At 39.8% G+C, this 16414-nt stretch overlaps 1 protein-coding gene across 1 annotated transcript in view; it reads left to right on the top strand.

Moving 5' to 3' along the window:
* CLSTN2 (calsyntenin 2) overlaps positions 1-16414 on the top strand; it is a 331857-nt gene that overhangs the window by 113005 nt on the left and 202438 nt on the right. Inside the window, exon 2 of the mRNA XM_081006884.1 lies at positions 6687-6809. Coding sequence (XP_080863010.1) covers positions 6687-6809 — 123 coding nt within the window. The remainder of the gene's footprint in view (positions 1-6686; positions 6810-16414) is intronic.

The following is a 16414-nucleotide window of genomic DNA, read 5'->3' as shown; positions in this document are numbered from 1 at the left end:
ATTTGTCCAAAGGCCCTGAATACAGCTACCAAAGGCTTCCATAGAAAGGTCTTACATGGCCAGGGCTTGCCTTGCCTGCTTGCCTTCAGGGAGTTCCACTCATAGAGTGACAAGTGGGTGGGTGAGGAGACCAAGATCTGACTGATAGAGCCCAGGAAGCAGACCAAAGGGGAGCCAGGGAGACAAAGTCTCCCCGCTCATTTGCTCCCCAGGCAGTGCCCCCAAGCTTGCCCATGACTGGCTAGTATCGTGGGAGAGCCCCAGTGGATGGATGTTCGCTGCCAGAGCTCCCACCAGACCGCAGACACTGCCCCTCCCAGCAGCCAACATGTCACATAAAGAATAGCAATAATCTATTTTGTGCTGTTTTTGTAGTTAGATATATCTTTCTATGAAGGGTAAGTACACCCTTGATCTGATTTAATATCCAAATTTTGCGACAGTTATCCGTGAAGTGCTACATGATAGCAGCATGACCTTCTGAAATAGCACAAAGAATGATTTCTGCGTTGTAACAAAAGTGCATGGCAACTGCAAACTCGGATATACTGTGAAAAATTGGAGTCAAAGTTTATTTCTATAAAACTGCATCAAGGTGCTTTTAACCTCTGCTGCCTTTTGTAGCAATGATTTATATAGTATATTTATGACTGCATTTCCGGACCAGGTTGTAAGAGAGATGAGAAGTATGATTTTTGTCAATTATTTTTTTGACAGCAACTACTAAAATTAATATAACATGGTAAGCTTTTTTATTCTTCATTTTATGCTGATTTTACTTATAAAAATGAAAGTTAGTTGAAAGATGCAACTGGTTCCAACTGTAAAGTATCCCAAATGTAAAGGTAATCCTTTATATCCCTTCCTAATCATGGATCAGTCTTTGCGGGAGTCACTGTTATCGGTCCCCCATGCACTGGCGGAGGAACGGGGGTGCAGAGGGAGCAGACCGCCATTGGCACCACTATTCCAGTAGGATGCCATCACGGCAGCCCCCCCCAGACACGTGCCACGCATTCCCCCATATGCCAGGTGCCACGCCCCAACGGGCGGCGCGCCACGCCCCCAGAATGTGCGCCACGCCTGCCCAGGTGGCGTACCACGCTCCGGGATGCATGCCACGCCCCCACGGGTGGCATGCCATGCCCCCGGATGCACACTACGCCCCCGGGGTGCGTGTCACACCCCCTGGGGCAGCAGCCATGCCCCCGGCTGCTCTCTGCCCCTGGTAGCGGAGCATGCAGCTTCGCCACTGCCCCCATGGCTCAGGTGCACAGCTTGTATCCATCAGAATCTGTGGGTCCCTTCTAGCTGAGGTCGGGCAGCAACTGAACTTCTGGCACCTACTGAAAACTGTTTTTATTGCATCAGGTATTTTAATAGAAGTTTGATTTTGCAGTTTTAACAAATTTTTACTTTTTCCTATTGTATCCTTGTAAAATGCTGTGAGATTATTGTGGTTATGTAAATTGTTTATTCATTTATTAATTATTATTGTTGTTGTATTAAGTCTGGTGAGACATGTGTACCTTACTGGAACTTATATCTACATCAGTTCTTAATGTGTAGCACGAAAACTGGCCCTAGGAATATATGCAGCAGAATATCATAATGTCTGCATTAGCATTCTAATCAACAAAACTGTATGTGGGCTGCTAGCTCATGGGAGCAAAAAAATACGCAACAAACAAGCATATACACAGGCATCTGTATCTTCCTGGGGGTGTGGTGTTCTCTTTACTGTTAGTGTGCAATTGGATTTTCAACCTAATTAATTGCTCAGCTGTTGAGCCAAAAATATACGTATGTGAAAGTAATTAAAGATTATTTTAAAGCAGTCAAGCAAATTATACAAGTTAGATGTTTGCTAGCAGCTCTTATCAGTGTTTTTGCCCCATTTTGGTTGAATGTTTCCATTGGTCCAGTTACTGTGCACATTTAAGAATTGTAAGCATTTGCTGTATGCTAATCCCTAGAGCATTAGTTGTGACTTGTTTGTTGTCTGATTCCTAATTAGCCTTGGATGCTATCTAATATATTAAAGCTTGATACAGCTTGTAGCAGTAGAATTCCTTCTTAGAAACTGCATGTGTCCTTTGTGAAAAGGAAAAATTTACAATATAAGGCAGAAGCCATTAGGTAATTTCCATGTATTAAGAAAATAAGTGGACTTGTTAATGAGTTATTGTCAACTTAAGCTATCAAGGTAAGGAACATCATAGAATAAACAAGCAAGCAAGCAAACAAAACTTTAGGCAAAATATCCATTATAAGTACATTCAGAAGCACACTGCAGAATTCAAGGGCAAATATTGATTTTTAAAACTATGACAATAGTATTTTATACTAAAATCATAAGTTGCCATCAATAATTTTGATACGATCAGTCAGAGAGAATTTCTAATTTTCACAAATATTAAGAGTTCATTGTGTTCATTATAGTGATGAAAGGTTTGTGCCATTCAACCAAACACTACTGTTTCAGTTTCATGATTACTAAAGTTGCTCAGAAATAAACTTCAAATAATAGAGTGAAGTGGGAAATGACTTGCCCAGTTATATTCTGCATGACTAAACTGTATAAAACCCTAATTTCTATGCAAATAGACTACATTGTTGAGTATTACCCAGAAACTGAGAGGAGCTGAATATGATGGAGAACAAACAGGAGATAAGAAACCATTTTGAAGTGCAGAGCTGGGAGGAATAGGTCACACAATGCTGAATAAAGACTAAACCATTTAAGGTGTGTGACAGTTGAGTTCCGAAATTTGTGGATGTACTGTGAGAATGAAATAGCCTTCAAAAACCTTTTTCTTGAAAAATGGAAGCATGCATAAAAAGAGGAAATTGCATTAAATATCACATTTAAAAGTCAGAACATTTTATCATGGAGAAACACATGGTCATGAAGATACATAAACTCTGAACAACCTGATGTGCATTTGCTGTCTGATTACTACAAATGGAACCTTCACCATGATTTTGTTAAAGGGACATCTAATGGGAGCTAGAGCCTTTGACCAGGCATAGGCAAACTTGGCCCTCCAGATGTTTTGGGACTAGAACTCCCATCATCCCTGGCCACTGGTCCTGTTAGCTAGGGATGATGGGAGTTGTAGTCCCAAAACATCTGGAGGGCCGAGTTTGCCTACGCCTGGCCTTTGACAAAAGAATGTGAATGTTTCTTAGGCTGCAATTCTTTGCACACTTACCTGGGAGTAAGTCCTATTGAACTCAGTGGGTAGAGCTGCACAGGATTGCACTGTTAATTGTTGTGGATGATTAAGTTAATGTGAGTTCATCTGTAGGTGTCTTGATTCTGCAACTGGCACACAAAGATAGAGAAAGGTCCAAGTTGGCTGAAGATGAAGTTCCTTGGGGTATGGAGGAACTTTCTAGAGATCTAATGTGGGGTAACACATTAGATCTTTATAGGCATACTCATTTGCTGCCACTTATACTCTGCTTGTGCATACGTAAAAAACCCAAGTATTACAAATGGATGATAAGCCTCCAGCTCTCTCTCACTGAAAGGAAACTAAACAGTCACTTTGCCCTTGCAGTTTTCAGTGCTTAAGGAAGTGGAAAATGTGCAGCAGTGTTCTCATGTCACAGTAAACCAGTGTTAATGATTTACCCTGGACATATAGATGGTTCCAGTTTCACCCTTGTCATTGGTTTCACATCAAGATTTGTTTAGAGAGAAACAAACTGTGTTTCCCCAATTTATGTGTAACAGTAAGTCAGGAGTGATGTGTTTTGTTTTTTTGCTCCTGTGCACCCTACAGAAGGAACAGTGTGGAAACCATCTGCACATGCTCAACAGGTCGTTTAGTATGGTTTATTGTAATGTGTGAACATAGCTGAAATGTTAAGTATGCTCCATGATTTGAGATGGATATTGATTTTCTGATCAAACTTAAAATTGACACAGGTATCTTTGTTGTGGGAACAAGAATTCATTGGAAGGTTGATACTTCATTCTTGGCTGCAGAATGTAAACCTGTGCCTATCTTACAATAAACCTGTAGATTTTAATTTTTTTAAGGATTAGGCATATTGGGATTCTCTACCAGGAGAAAACAAACCCCCTGTAATTGGTTGTAATTCATAAAACAATGGGCCCAATTCCACTAAGTGGGTGCTCTAGCAGGAGCCAATGCAAGGCGTTCTGCTGATGCAACCAGACTTCCCCTCTACTTCTCCTGTGTGCCCCCCAAATGAGCTTGGCAAAGGGTCCAGAGAACCCTCAGAACAGCATGCAAGAGAGGGCAAATTGTTCCGTTGTGCAAGCTGAAATGCTTGTGCTGATGGAAAAAATGGAGGAGCATGATGTTGAATTTCTCCTAATCCTTCCTTTTCCTCTTTTATGCCTGATTTTAATATTCATAGAAAACAATTCAGAAAACCTGTGAAATATGCTCATTTTTAATTCAAGATGAGGTCCAACATGTCTCTGGGAGCAAAGAGCTGTAATACACCCTCTATTTCATCATTGTCTTTGGCAGCTGACTCAAGGCTGATATTATTGGGGCTATAGAGTTCTTACAATGTCTAACAAGTCCAAGCCCAAGTACTGTTAGAGTTGCTATTAGATTAAAAGTCCACTGAAGATGCACACACAATACATTTTGTGTGTAGAATGGTGGTGGTAACCGAGCATTCAGACTTCATGGAGTGGCTATTACTTGTAAAACAAGATGGTGTTTCTGCTTTAAAGGTAGCTCTCAGACCACAGTGTGAAATCTTGAAGTGTGGAATATGAAGGTCTACTACATGCTGATGTGCACATTAGTCTAGGTGGTGTGGTTTGTGAGATTCATTTCAAAGTGTTCCCCATTTCTCAAACTTCCATATGGCCCTAATCAGGCCACTGGTCGAGCTCTCCAGTGTCTCTAGCAGAGGTCTGTTTCGTTACTTCTTCCCTGGTCATTTATCTGGGAATTTGTAGAGTTGAACCTGGGATCTTTTACATGCAGGGTATGTGCTCTATCGATGAGGGATGGCTCTTGCTCCTCCCCTTGTAGTCCCTACTCATATCAGCTGCATTATCATCTGCTTGATCAATCACCAAATCACGTTTCTGTACTTTGCAAAACGTTCTCGATTAATGGGCCTGCCTGACAACACAAGGATGGAGATGTTCATAAAAACATGGAGTAAAACACATACATTTAATTACTTCCCAGAATATATGCCGTAAGGATCTTCTATGTGAAACTAACACTATAATACATTCTAAAGTGAGAAACTGTATGTGCTCTCTTGAAAGTACATCCTATAATCAATTCAGAGGTGAAGGAGATATGGTAGCTGCATTTTTCAATACATTTTCCCCTCCATTTTTTCCAGAAGGATTTTAATTAATCTTATCAGTAAATGAATTGCCTTTTTTTTTTAAAAAAAATAGATTGCTGCAGTTTGACATTGATGAGGTTGAAAGATTATTCTTTGTAGAGAGAGGAGGTAGCTCAGTACTGTACCACATGCTTTGCATGTAAAAGATTCTAGGTTTCATTCCTGTCACTTCAAGGTAGGGCAAGGAAATACAACTGTCTTGCCTGAGTTGTCTATTCCATCAGAGCTCTTACCCCCTTGTTTGTTTCCTCCTTATTTCCCCCCCTGGTTTTTTAAATACTGGTATGCTTTTCCTCTTTGTGTGTCGCTTCAGAATAACTAGAAAGGGAAGTAGTTTATTTGATATCTAATGTTGATTTTTCATTTTTAAAAACCATTTTTCTGGTTCTTTAAGTTGGAAGAAAAGACACACACACACATCTCTGCTTCGTAAGCATCTGCTCTCTGTGTGTATGTGTGACAATAATGTCAGAAAGAAGTTGATTTCACTTGGCTTTACAATACAGTAGTTTCAATCTGTTGTACTTAAAAAAAATGCCTCAGCAAGATCTGGGTTTGTTTTGTTGTGTTCCAGTCCAATGCTGAACCCCACAGAAAAGGTGGAAAGGCAAGAGGTGAGGCAGGACAGGACTAGGATGGAGGCAAGGCTGGTCAGAAATTTCAGGACCACAGAAAGCTCCAAATGAGTAACTTACTTTGAGAAGGGTTGGGAGCAGACTGAGGCCTTATTCTCTGTTTTCAGACTTCCTCTGTCAGGTTGTACCTACTTCCCCTTATGGAGAACTTCAGAGCCTTAAAGGACCAATCCCCTGGTCTGGAGATGGGCACTCTTCCTCCATTCCATAGCCTTCCTCCCTGTGCCACTGGACTGAAGAAGTGGGATGTGAGGCATCTGGTTCTTCAGGCCCAGGGGAAGGTACTTGTGAGGCTCCAGGCTCTAGCTCTGGTGATCCCCAAGGTCCCTTTGGAGAATCATGTCTGCCAGCCTCAGTTGCTGTGGTTCTCTGATCTCTAGCAGTCAGCTTAGAAGTAGAACTTGGTCCAGTTCCCTAGGTGGTGCCTCTGCAGCATCTGACTCCTTGTCTGGATTGCTGCTGGATTCAGGGTTCATTAAGTGTGTTGATGGTGTAATGCTAATTATGGGAATAATAATCATTTCATACCAGTTTCACTTGCAGCTAAATTTTGGTTGAGGAGGGACTCATTCTATATTTTTATAGTGATTCCCCCGCCCATAAAAATCAAATCATGTAATTAAGCAACTTGAAAAGAGAAAGGGGAGGGGAAACTCATACTAATGAAAATTGTTTCCTTTCTTTTCCTAGTAAACAAGCACAAGCCATGGATTGAAACATCTTATCATGGAGTTATTACTGAAAACAATGACACAGTCATTTTGGATCCTCCATTGGTTGCTTTGGACAAAGATGCCCCTGTTCCATATGCAGGTAAGAAATATTTTTTTCAATGTCACCATAAACTTTGTGTGAAGCTCATCAAATGGATTTATACAATTTGTATGCAGTATACTGATAGCACATCACACAAATGCTATGCTTCAATGCTCATTTGCCGAACCATCTAACTTGAAACCTGGGCCCATAGAGCTTGAAATGAAGCATGTTTATGATTGTTGTGCATTCACTATAAAGACAAAATAGATCATAAGGAAAGTAATACAGCAAGTTTTTTGGTTGTGGCTGTTTAGAAACTACTTGTTAGAACATCAATTCGGAGTTTGCTTTATGTAAATTGTGTATTATGATTGCCTACACTAAGCTCATTTGCTTGCAAGCAGTTGGTGAGCTACATAAAGAATATTTTACAATCACTTGCATCATGCTTAATGGTGTTTTAAGTTATTATAGTCAGAACCAAGATGGGAAGTGTTAATGGAGGGTTTCAAGATTCCTAATGTCGTTTGTTTATGACAGATGTCTGTCTTCAGAAGTTTACAGTTGCAATTTGTTTTCCTATATAGTTAATTATGAACTTCTTGAACAGAAAATGACTACCTTCTTTGTCGCATTAAATGATGTTACAAAAAGATGGGATAAAACTACTGTCTGGTTAACAGTGCAAGAAATGTAGCATTTTATTTAAACCTTTAAAGCGTGAGCATTACATATGAGATTTGTGCATATTTAAAGATGTATGGTTTTGGAACATCAAGATTTATTTATCACTTTGGCTTGAGAATCTCTGTCCCTTCCATTTATGTGATACCTCTAGTAGTAGTATTTACTGTAGTTGTTGTGCTTTCATTATCCAATTTTCTCCCCCCTGTTGTGTTACAGTAGTTTCCTACATTTGTAGAAGCTGTCACCAATATAGATTGCATGACTCAACTTCCCCTGGTCCCTTAAATTCTGCCATAAACTAATCAGTTCCTGCAAATGGATGCACATATTGTTAGCTTTGAAATAGTGTTTTCGTATATTAGGATGAAGACGGAGAAAACATTTTAAGAGTTGATAGAAGTGAACTTGAACACACATTATGAGTCCTGAAAACAAATGCTTCAGAGTGCAGTGAATGGTGTGTCCAAATTATTTCTGGCACACCTATATTTTTATATCAAAGGAGATTGTCTGGTAAATGCAGTTTCTTGGGCCTTGTATAGAAGATAATAATAGTTCTAGCCTTGATTCCAAGTGCACTTTTCTTCCTTTTTCTTCTTTCCTCTTTTTTTATTGTTATTGTGGAACTCTATTATGACTGCATTCTAGCTTCACTTTTTTTTTTCTTGTGACATTTCTTGTCAACAATTAATTGATGAAGCCACTTAACTTCAATTGCTATACCTCAAATCTGTTCTGAATTTTATCAACCCTTTTATTGATTCTCTGCTGGATATCATAATATAGTATTAGTTGGAAAATTGTAAGTATCTCTTTGATATAAACAAATGAAGCATATCTATTTTGGTATTGATTTTTGTCACAGCCACTTTTTATGTAACTACAAAATGTCCCTATTCCAGAAGTATGGTCTATATTTTCCTGATTTAGATTTTCCTCCATGGATTCTTAGTATGGAATTTTTGTTTTGTATAATTATATTGAAATATTTAATGAACTGTTGTATCATGAGTTTGCAACAAAGTCAAAAGTCAATCATTTCCTCCAACTAGAGGTTGGTCCATGGCATTCCTTTCACATTCTGGAGATACATGGAATTTTCTGCAGTGGCTTAGATTGCAATCCTAAACACACATACCAGGGAGTGAGCTCCATTGAATACTGTCAAAGCTACTTCTGAGTAAACAAAGAGAGAATTGTGCTGTTAATATATTTTCTTAAAAATCTAGAGCAATGTTTTTCTGTGGTGGTACCATTGGTTGAAAATAAAAGGTGTGGACATTAGATGTGGGATAAATATTTATTGATGTGGGATAAATATTCCTCAGGGTTTTTTTTATAAACTCTAAAATGATGGCTGGAATATATCTCTGTTGTTGTTGTTTAGTCGTTTAGTTGTGTCCGACTCTTTGTTACCCCATGGAGAACTGGGCAAAAACAAACAAGATGAATTTTAACAGAGAGAAATGTAAAGTATTTCACTTGGGCAAAAAAAATGAGAGGCACAAATACAAGATGGGTGACACCTGGCTTGAGAGCAGTACATGTGAAAAGGATCTAGGAGTCTTGGTTGACCACAAACTTGACATGAGCCAACAGTGTGACGCGGCAGCTAAAAAAGCCAATGCAATTCTGGGCTGCATCAATAGGAGTATAGTATCTAGATCAAGGGAAGTAATAGTGCCACTGTATTCTGCTCTGGTCAGACCTCACCTGGAGTACTGTGTCCAGTTCTGGGCACCACAGTTCAAGAAGGACACTGACAAACTGGAACGTGTCCAGAGGAGGGCAACCAAAATGGTCAAAGGCCTGGAAACGATGCCTTATGAGGAACGGCTAAGGGAGCTGGGCATGTTTAGCCTGGAGAAGAGGAGGTTAAGGGGTGATATGATAGCCATGTTCAAATATATAAAAGGATGTCACATAGAGGAGGGAGAAAGGTTGTTTTCTGCTGCTCCAGAGAAGCGGACATGGAGCAATGGATCCAAACTACAAGAAAGAAGATTCCACCTAAACATTAGGAAGAACTTCCTGACAGTAAGAGCTGTTCGACAGTGGAATTTTGCTGCCAAGGAGTGTGGTGGAGTCTCCTTCTTTGGAGGTCTTTAAGCAGAGGCTTGACAACCATATGTCAGGAGTGCTCTGATGGTGTTTCCTGCTTGGCAGGGGGTTGGACTCGATGGCCCTTGTGGTCTCTTCCAACTCTATGATTCTATGATTCAGAGCACGCCAGGCACTCCTGTCTTCCACTGCCTCCCGCAGCTTGGTCAAACTCATGCTGGTAGCTTCGAGAACACTGTCCAACCATCTGCTCCTCTGTCGTCCCCTTCTCCTTGTGCCCTCAATCTTTCCTAACATCAGGGTCTTTTCCAGGGAGTCTTCTCTTCTCATGAGGTGGCCAAAGTAGTGGAGCCTCAGCTTCAGGATCTGTCCTTCCAGTGAGCACTCAGGGCTGATTTCCTTAAGAATGGATAGGTTTGATCTTCTTGCAGTCCATGGGACTCTCAAGAGTCTCCTCCAGCACCATAATTCAAAAGCATCAATTCTTCGGTGATCAGTCTTCTTTACGGTCCAGCTCTCACTTCCATACATCACTACTGGGAAAACCATAGCTTTAACTATACCGACATTTGTTGGCAAGGTGATGTCTCTGTTTTTTAAGATGCTGTCTAGGTTTGTCATTGCTTTTCTCCCAAGAAGCAGGCGTCTTTTAATTTCGTGACTGCTGTCACCATCTGCAGTGATCACGGAACCCAAGAAAGTAAAATCTCTCACTGCCTCCATTTCTTCCCCTTCTATTTGCCAGGAGGTGATGGGACCAGTGGCCATGATCTTAGTTTTTTTTTTTTTATGTTGAGCTTCAGACCATATTTTGTGCTCTCCTCTTTCACCCTCATTAAAAGGGTCCTCCTCACTTTCTACCATCAAGGTTGTGTCTTTTGCATACCATACACTTCAGTTATTGACCTGAAAATTTAAATCTTTATTTTGAAATAATGATTTCAGATTATGTTATTTCCAAGTAAGTATGATTAGACATACTATCAAGATTTCTTTTCTTTTTTTTATCAAATAGGAAAAACATGTATATAGTCCTTAAAGGGTGAGTTTGAATACACCATCATTTTATGACGCTTAGGAGCATTGCTCTTGGATCAAAGTACATTTCTTTTGGTCTTTTATGCTGCTTAAAGCAGGAATAGGGTGTTATCTCCAGAGCTTCGGCAGTGACTTAAACTCATCCTACAGCTGATTCTCTTACTTGGCCTCACATTCTTAATCCAAAGGCAGGACAACCACAATTGCTGGTTAACTTGGTTGCAGGTTTGTGGTCTTCACAATTACATATGAATTTTTCAGTCCATCATTTCCCCCAAGATTAACACAAAAGTCAGTAAATGCAGTTGACCTATTGTACTTGCTAAATTATATGGACACCTCATTAATATAGTCATGCCATTTAACTAACTTTCTGGTACTTTCACTGTTGGTAAATGACTGCTTACTTGTCAGATGTGTTCACTTGTTTCGCAACTAATTTTCACTGGAGGCTGTTCCATTATCCACTACCTGTGACATACTTAATCTAAATATGGTTGATCAAGCTACAGGTAGTAAGTTATAAGAAACACATATCAAGCAGCAGTTTTGGATCATGATTTCTCAACTAACTGAAGTTTGAAATAAGTACAGCTTTCAGTATTTGGAATAATGGGAAACTAGTTTGTTACAACCATAAATTCAATTTATAAACTTTCTTGTCTGTTTATAGAGAAGTGAAGGCTTGCTCTGGCCCATTCTCTTAACAGAAAATCATGTTACATCTGAACTGGACTAATCCTAATGCTTGAACACAGATTTGATATACAGTGGTGCCTCGCAAGACGAAATTAATCCGTTCCGCGAGTATTACCGGTGTTAAGAAAAAGGAAACAAACTTGCAAGACGTTTCCATCTTGCAAAGCAAGCCCATAGGGAAAATCGTCTTGCGAAGCAGCTCAAAAAACGAAAAACCCTTTCGTCTAGCGAGTTTTTCGTCTTGCGAGGCATTCGTCTTGCGGGGCACCACTGTACCTTTTAAGGAAGATATTTCCTTGTGAAGCAACTAGCAGTGAACAAGCTATGAAAGAGTGACCTCTGTCAAGAACTTATTCTGCTGTATATCCACCAATGCCAGAAATGAAATCACTTGTCAACATTTCCGCCACTGCATATGTAGTAGGAGATATGTCTGTATGTAGAAGAATAAACTTACCCAAATCAGATAATCTGATAAAACATACAGACCCCAACACTTCTTTTTCCATGCACATTCTGCACATTGAAGGTACACGTAGTCTCAAGAACTTTCTCTCATCCTCTATCTCTCCTCTAACCTTTTAAAACTAGAACAAACTTGGCATAAAAACAATGGTGCAAGTTCATTTTGTGAAGCTTTTCACTTGAAACATGTTTCCCAGGACAATATGTTACTAGTGTAAAGAGTGTAATTGTGCCCCCTTGTCCAATTTTCATTTGCCCTTAATATAGCAAGGAAAGTCAGGCCCCGGAGCAACAGTTTCCATTTTTCAGAAAGACTGAATTGTCAGGAATCATATAACCCACTGATGATGTTTAGGAAATGTTCTGGATCACTCAGGTAATGTGATTTTGATCATGAAAAATTCAGGTTGGAGTGAGCAGACTTTGGGGGGCTCTTTTAGATGAGGTTTTTGTTTTGTACTTGTCCTGCCTTATTCCCTGCCTTATTTCAGAAGGTCACATTCTTAAATTATGGTTTGTAAAGGATGCTAAGAGTTGTAACTACAAGTTGTTAATAATACTACAAGAGCTCCAACTGGGAAGAGAGACTGACTGTTAAATCGCTCTGGGAATTGTAGCTCTGTGATGGCAATAGGGTTCTCCAGACAATTCTCAGCACCCTTAACAAACCACAGTTCTTAGGATTCTGTGGAGGAAGCAATAACTGTTCTTCAGATGAATGGTGCAGACAAGGCCTTACTGAAAGACACAGTAAATGGAATTGTTGTAGCATGTAACAAATGGGTACTGGACAGGATGTGTTAAGGAGAAAATTAACAGGTGATCTATAATAAATATACTATGCATAATGCTCTTGATATATTGTTCATTTGATACAGTTGAAATGCTATGATATGTGGGCAACTTGTTATGAGGAAAATGTGTCCTTTAACTAGTTCATCGAATTTGGAGGGAAAGAATTAAACTTATCTGGTTTTCATAGGATGGTCTGTTATTTACTCCACAAAGAGTAAATGGCTAACAGTGACAGAAATCAGGTGTCTTAATAGAATTCTTCAATGCCTACTGTTGATGGACTTGCCAGTATATAAACCATTCATTTATTCATTCATTCCAGCTCTTTATATACTGCTTAATTACTGATGTTTCTCAGCACTAATAGTCTAAATTACGTCAATGCTCAAAGATAAATAACGTGCATTTACAAGCATTTTCATGAATTTAAATTCCAACATAGGAGCTGTCAGTCTGTAATGGGAAAGGAAAGCACCTAAAGATATACTGTTGCACTAGACAATGATTCGTTTACAGGCAGCAGCCTACTTCACGATATAAAATTATGGGATTGCTGCCAATGTTAGTAACACTGCTAAATTGGGTTGAATTAAAGCCTCCTACAGTTAATATTATGCAGGTGCTTGAGGGATTTCTAATGAACTTATGGGTTCACTGTAGGGAGGTGAAACATTTAGAAGGTTTTAAAGGCTTAAAATCTTGAATCAGATGCATTAAGATCTTGGAGATAATGGAGCTATGGTAATCTATGTTCCTTGTGAGCATTCTGTCCTTTTTCAAGGACACAGACTATGGAGAATCTATGGTACAATATAATTAGATTATTATAATATCCCTTCCATGTTGGAAAAATAATCATCACATTAGTATGGTTACAAAAAATTAATCTGAATTTGCACTGAGGATGGCAATTCCATTAGTTTTCATGAACTATGCTTATTACATTTTTCACTAAATCCAGTCTTAGGTTTGCTCCCAAGATTCAGAGGTCCTCAAAAAATAATTAGCCTAGTCCATGTGCTCTTTAATGGTAAAATAAAATTGTTCTGGAAACCTGGACTGATTTTCAACTAAATAAAATGGGAGATTTCCTGCAAATATTTGGTAGTGCAATGCAATCTTTAGATACTATACTGCAGTTATTGATATAGCTGATGAGAGGATTTTTACAGAAATTCTTTTGTTTCCATTTGTTATCTTTCATGTGGGCCATGAGCTGAATACTTGGTGCTCCTTAAGACTATGTTATAATAAATGGATTATTGTCTAGGAGAGTTCCGTAGTAAATGCTGCTGGCTTCTAAAGAGCATATTTAAGAGTTAAAATATATAATTCCAAATTTAGACATAAGTTAAAAGGTCAACTGAGGACTAATTAAGAATACAGGAAAGTTATCATAAACAACCAGCTGGCTGTGTCAACATACCTTGCAGCTAGTTTGCTACAGTTTCAGGTTCTTTCCTGGTTTATATAACCTTTTAATTAGATATGTTAGGGAATACTGGGTATTATTATTTATTATAGTTTATTTTAAATCACTAGCAGTCTCTTTTTCTTTAGTTAAAGCCAAAATAATTTAAAACTTGTCTGTTGAAAATAACAATTGATATACACTGTGGCCACCAAAATAAAGTGGCTGCCAGTACTTCCACTTTGTTGATCAGTTCCTCCCTGTTGGTGAGGTCCAGTTCCAAGATAGATTCTTGCCAACTTCTGTGAGGTGCAACACATCTCTTGCCAGAATTCCTTCCTCAAGGAAGTGGAGACCATGGTCCAGAAGCCCAAACTTTCCTGGTGACGCCACATGTGCAGCTTCCTGGGCCTAAACACTCAACACCTGTGCTCCAAGGAAGTGCCCATAAATCTAACCTCCTGGGTGCTGCTTATGAAAACCTGATGAGGCCTGACATTGGGGGGCTTGTTGGGTCAGAAGTAGCCTAACAGAGTCTTTACTACTTCTCTGCGAGTTTAAAGCTGCAGTGGGACAGGCTATCACAGAGAAGCACCCTTGACACATAGGTCTGTGCAGGCATGTGAACCCTTTGTATGGTCACCAAGCACATGTGGCTGCTGAGGTGTGTGGCCTGTGGTAAGGATGTCTGTGCACCCCCCTCAGAGGGTGAAGAGCGAATACTCCGATCACCAAACTGCAAAGGGACAATATATCCTTCATAACAAGTGGCATCCACTGTTTGGAAGATCACCAGACCAGAGTGTCATAAAAAGTATGCTGTGATTGGGAAATGCACTGCTCCTAATGTTTGATGGATAAACGTGAAATGTGTGGGGAAGTAACACATGGTTACAAGGCTTAGGGCTTTTCAGTTTAGAAAAAAGGCAGGAAGAGAGAGCATTAAACATGCTGTGGAAGAAAGTATTGTTGCATGCCTCCCTAGTCTCTCAACAGTGTGATATTCTAGGGATTTCAGTTGTTTATCCAGGGTTCGTGTTTTTCTTTTGGAAATGATGCACAGCAGAGACTGGTTTATGTACAACCTGAGCCTGCGATGGAGGGGTTCAGAGCATTAATAACCCAAAAGGATCTTGTTTCTCCCATAGCCACAGCCTTAGATATTGGCAAAACCTATTGGTGTTTCACAACTTCCTGACTAGTTGCAGGACCTTAGCCAGGTCTAGCAGAGTTAACGCAGAATCCATGGAAGCAATTGGCGACTTGGCTGCAGACAGTATAGACGAAGCAGGAACCAGGAACTTGTAGTTAGGTGTTTATTATATACAGTGGACTATATACAGGAACAGAACACAGCTCTTTTGCTATCTCTCTCTGACACGACTCACAACTCCTACACTGACACAGAACTCTGAACTCTGAACTAACACATTCCAGTTAGTATGCTATTAATTATCACTCCCTTGAGAGAGCTTGACCAATCAGGGAGCTGTCTCCATGTCTCTGTTATCACCAGGCAGACTTACTCCTTCAGATTGCCTTCTGGCTGTCTGCCAAACCTTAATTGACTCTGTGTGAGTAGCTGCACTTACTCAGATTCCCAACATTAGATTCAAACAGAAATCACACGTTGCTCTCAAGCATTGCTTTGACTCTCTCTCCTGCTTGCTGCTTTACCTCTAGGTCCCTCTTCTTCAAACTCTGGCTTTTTCTGTTGCTGTCTCACAACCAGACCTTTAATCTCCCTTAATGGCTTATCACCTAGTCCTAGGCTATAACCTCACCAGGAGGCTAGCCTGGCTATTCCAATAATTAGAAGCCTTGGTTTTAACACTTGCTGGATCCAGGGATTAGAAGGGTCTGGCATGCAGCTTAACGCCCCAAACTCATAACAGTTTTTTGAGGGAGAGTTTTTCTCCTTCCCTTAGAACCCAGAGTCATCCAATGAAATGGACGGAAATGGACAATTCAAGACATAGAAGAAGTACTCCTTCACACAGTAAAGGAAGAAGATACCCTAGAATAAAACACACTTTCAGATCTTTTGAAAAATCTCCTTTAATTTCCTATTGAAAATCAGAATGTTGCTGCTAGGCTGATTTTGAACACTAGATGTAAGCCATACTTTCCCCATTTGATGTTTAATAGGACAGTTGTATTCTAGTATTCTATTTCTGTATTCAAGTATTCTGGGTTTCTCCCCCCCGCCCCAATTAACTGTGTAATAAAATTGTTGCTGCACAGCAGGTCTAGCAATAAAAGATGTGAGATAACGAAGCAAAACTTTTGGGTCAGCTCCTGGTGGATGAACCTATGGGAAGAAAAGTTATACCTATCAGGTACACATTCCAATTGCTCTTTCTCTGCACTTGCTGAATCTTGCTGTTTGGTCCTCCTTTTTAAATTAGGACCGACAAGCCAGTCTCCCACTTTAGCAAGTGTGAAGGAATGTAATTGCTCCCCTGTTTTATGTTCCCCCCTTTCTTTTTTCTTGTAGAACGGT

This window comes from Podarcis pityusensis (genome assembly GCF_964106645.2).
Source record: "Podarcis pityusensis genome assembly, chromosome: 5".
Classification (NCBI taxonomy): Eukaryota; Metazoa; Chordata; class Lepidosauria; order Squamata; family Lacertidae; genus Podarcis; species Podarcis pityusensis.
This window is presented reverse-complemented; position numbering and strand designations above follow the sequence as displayed.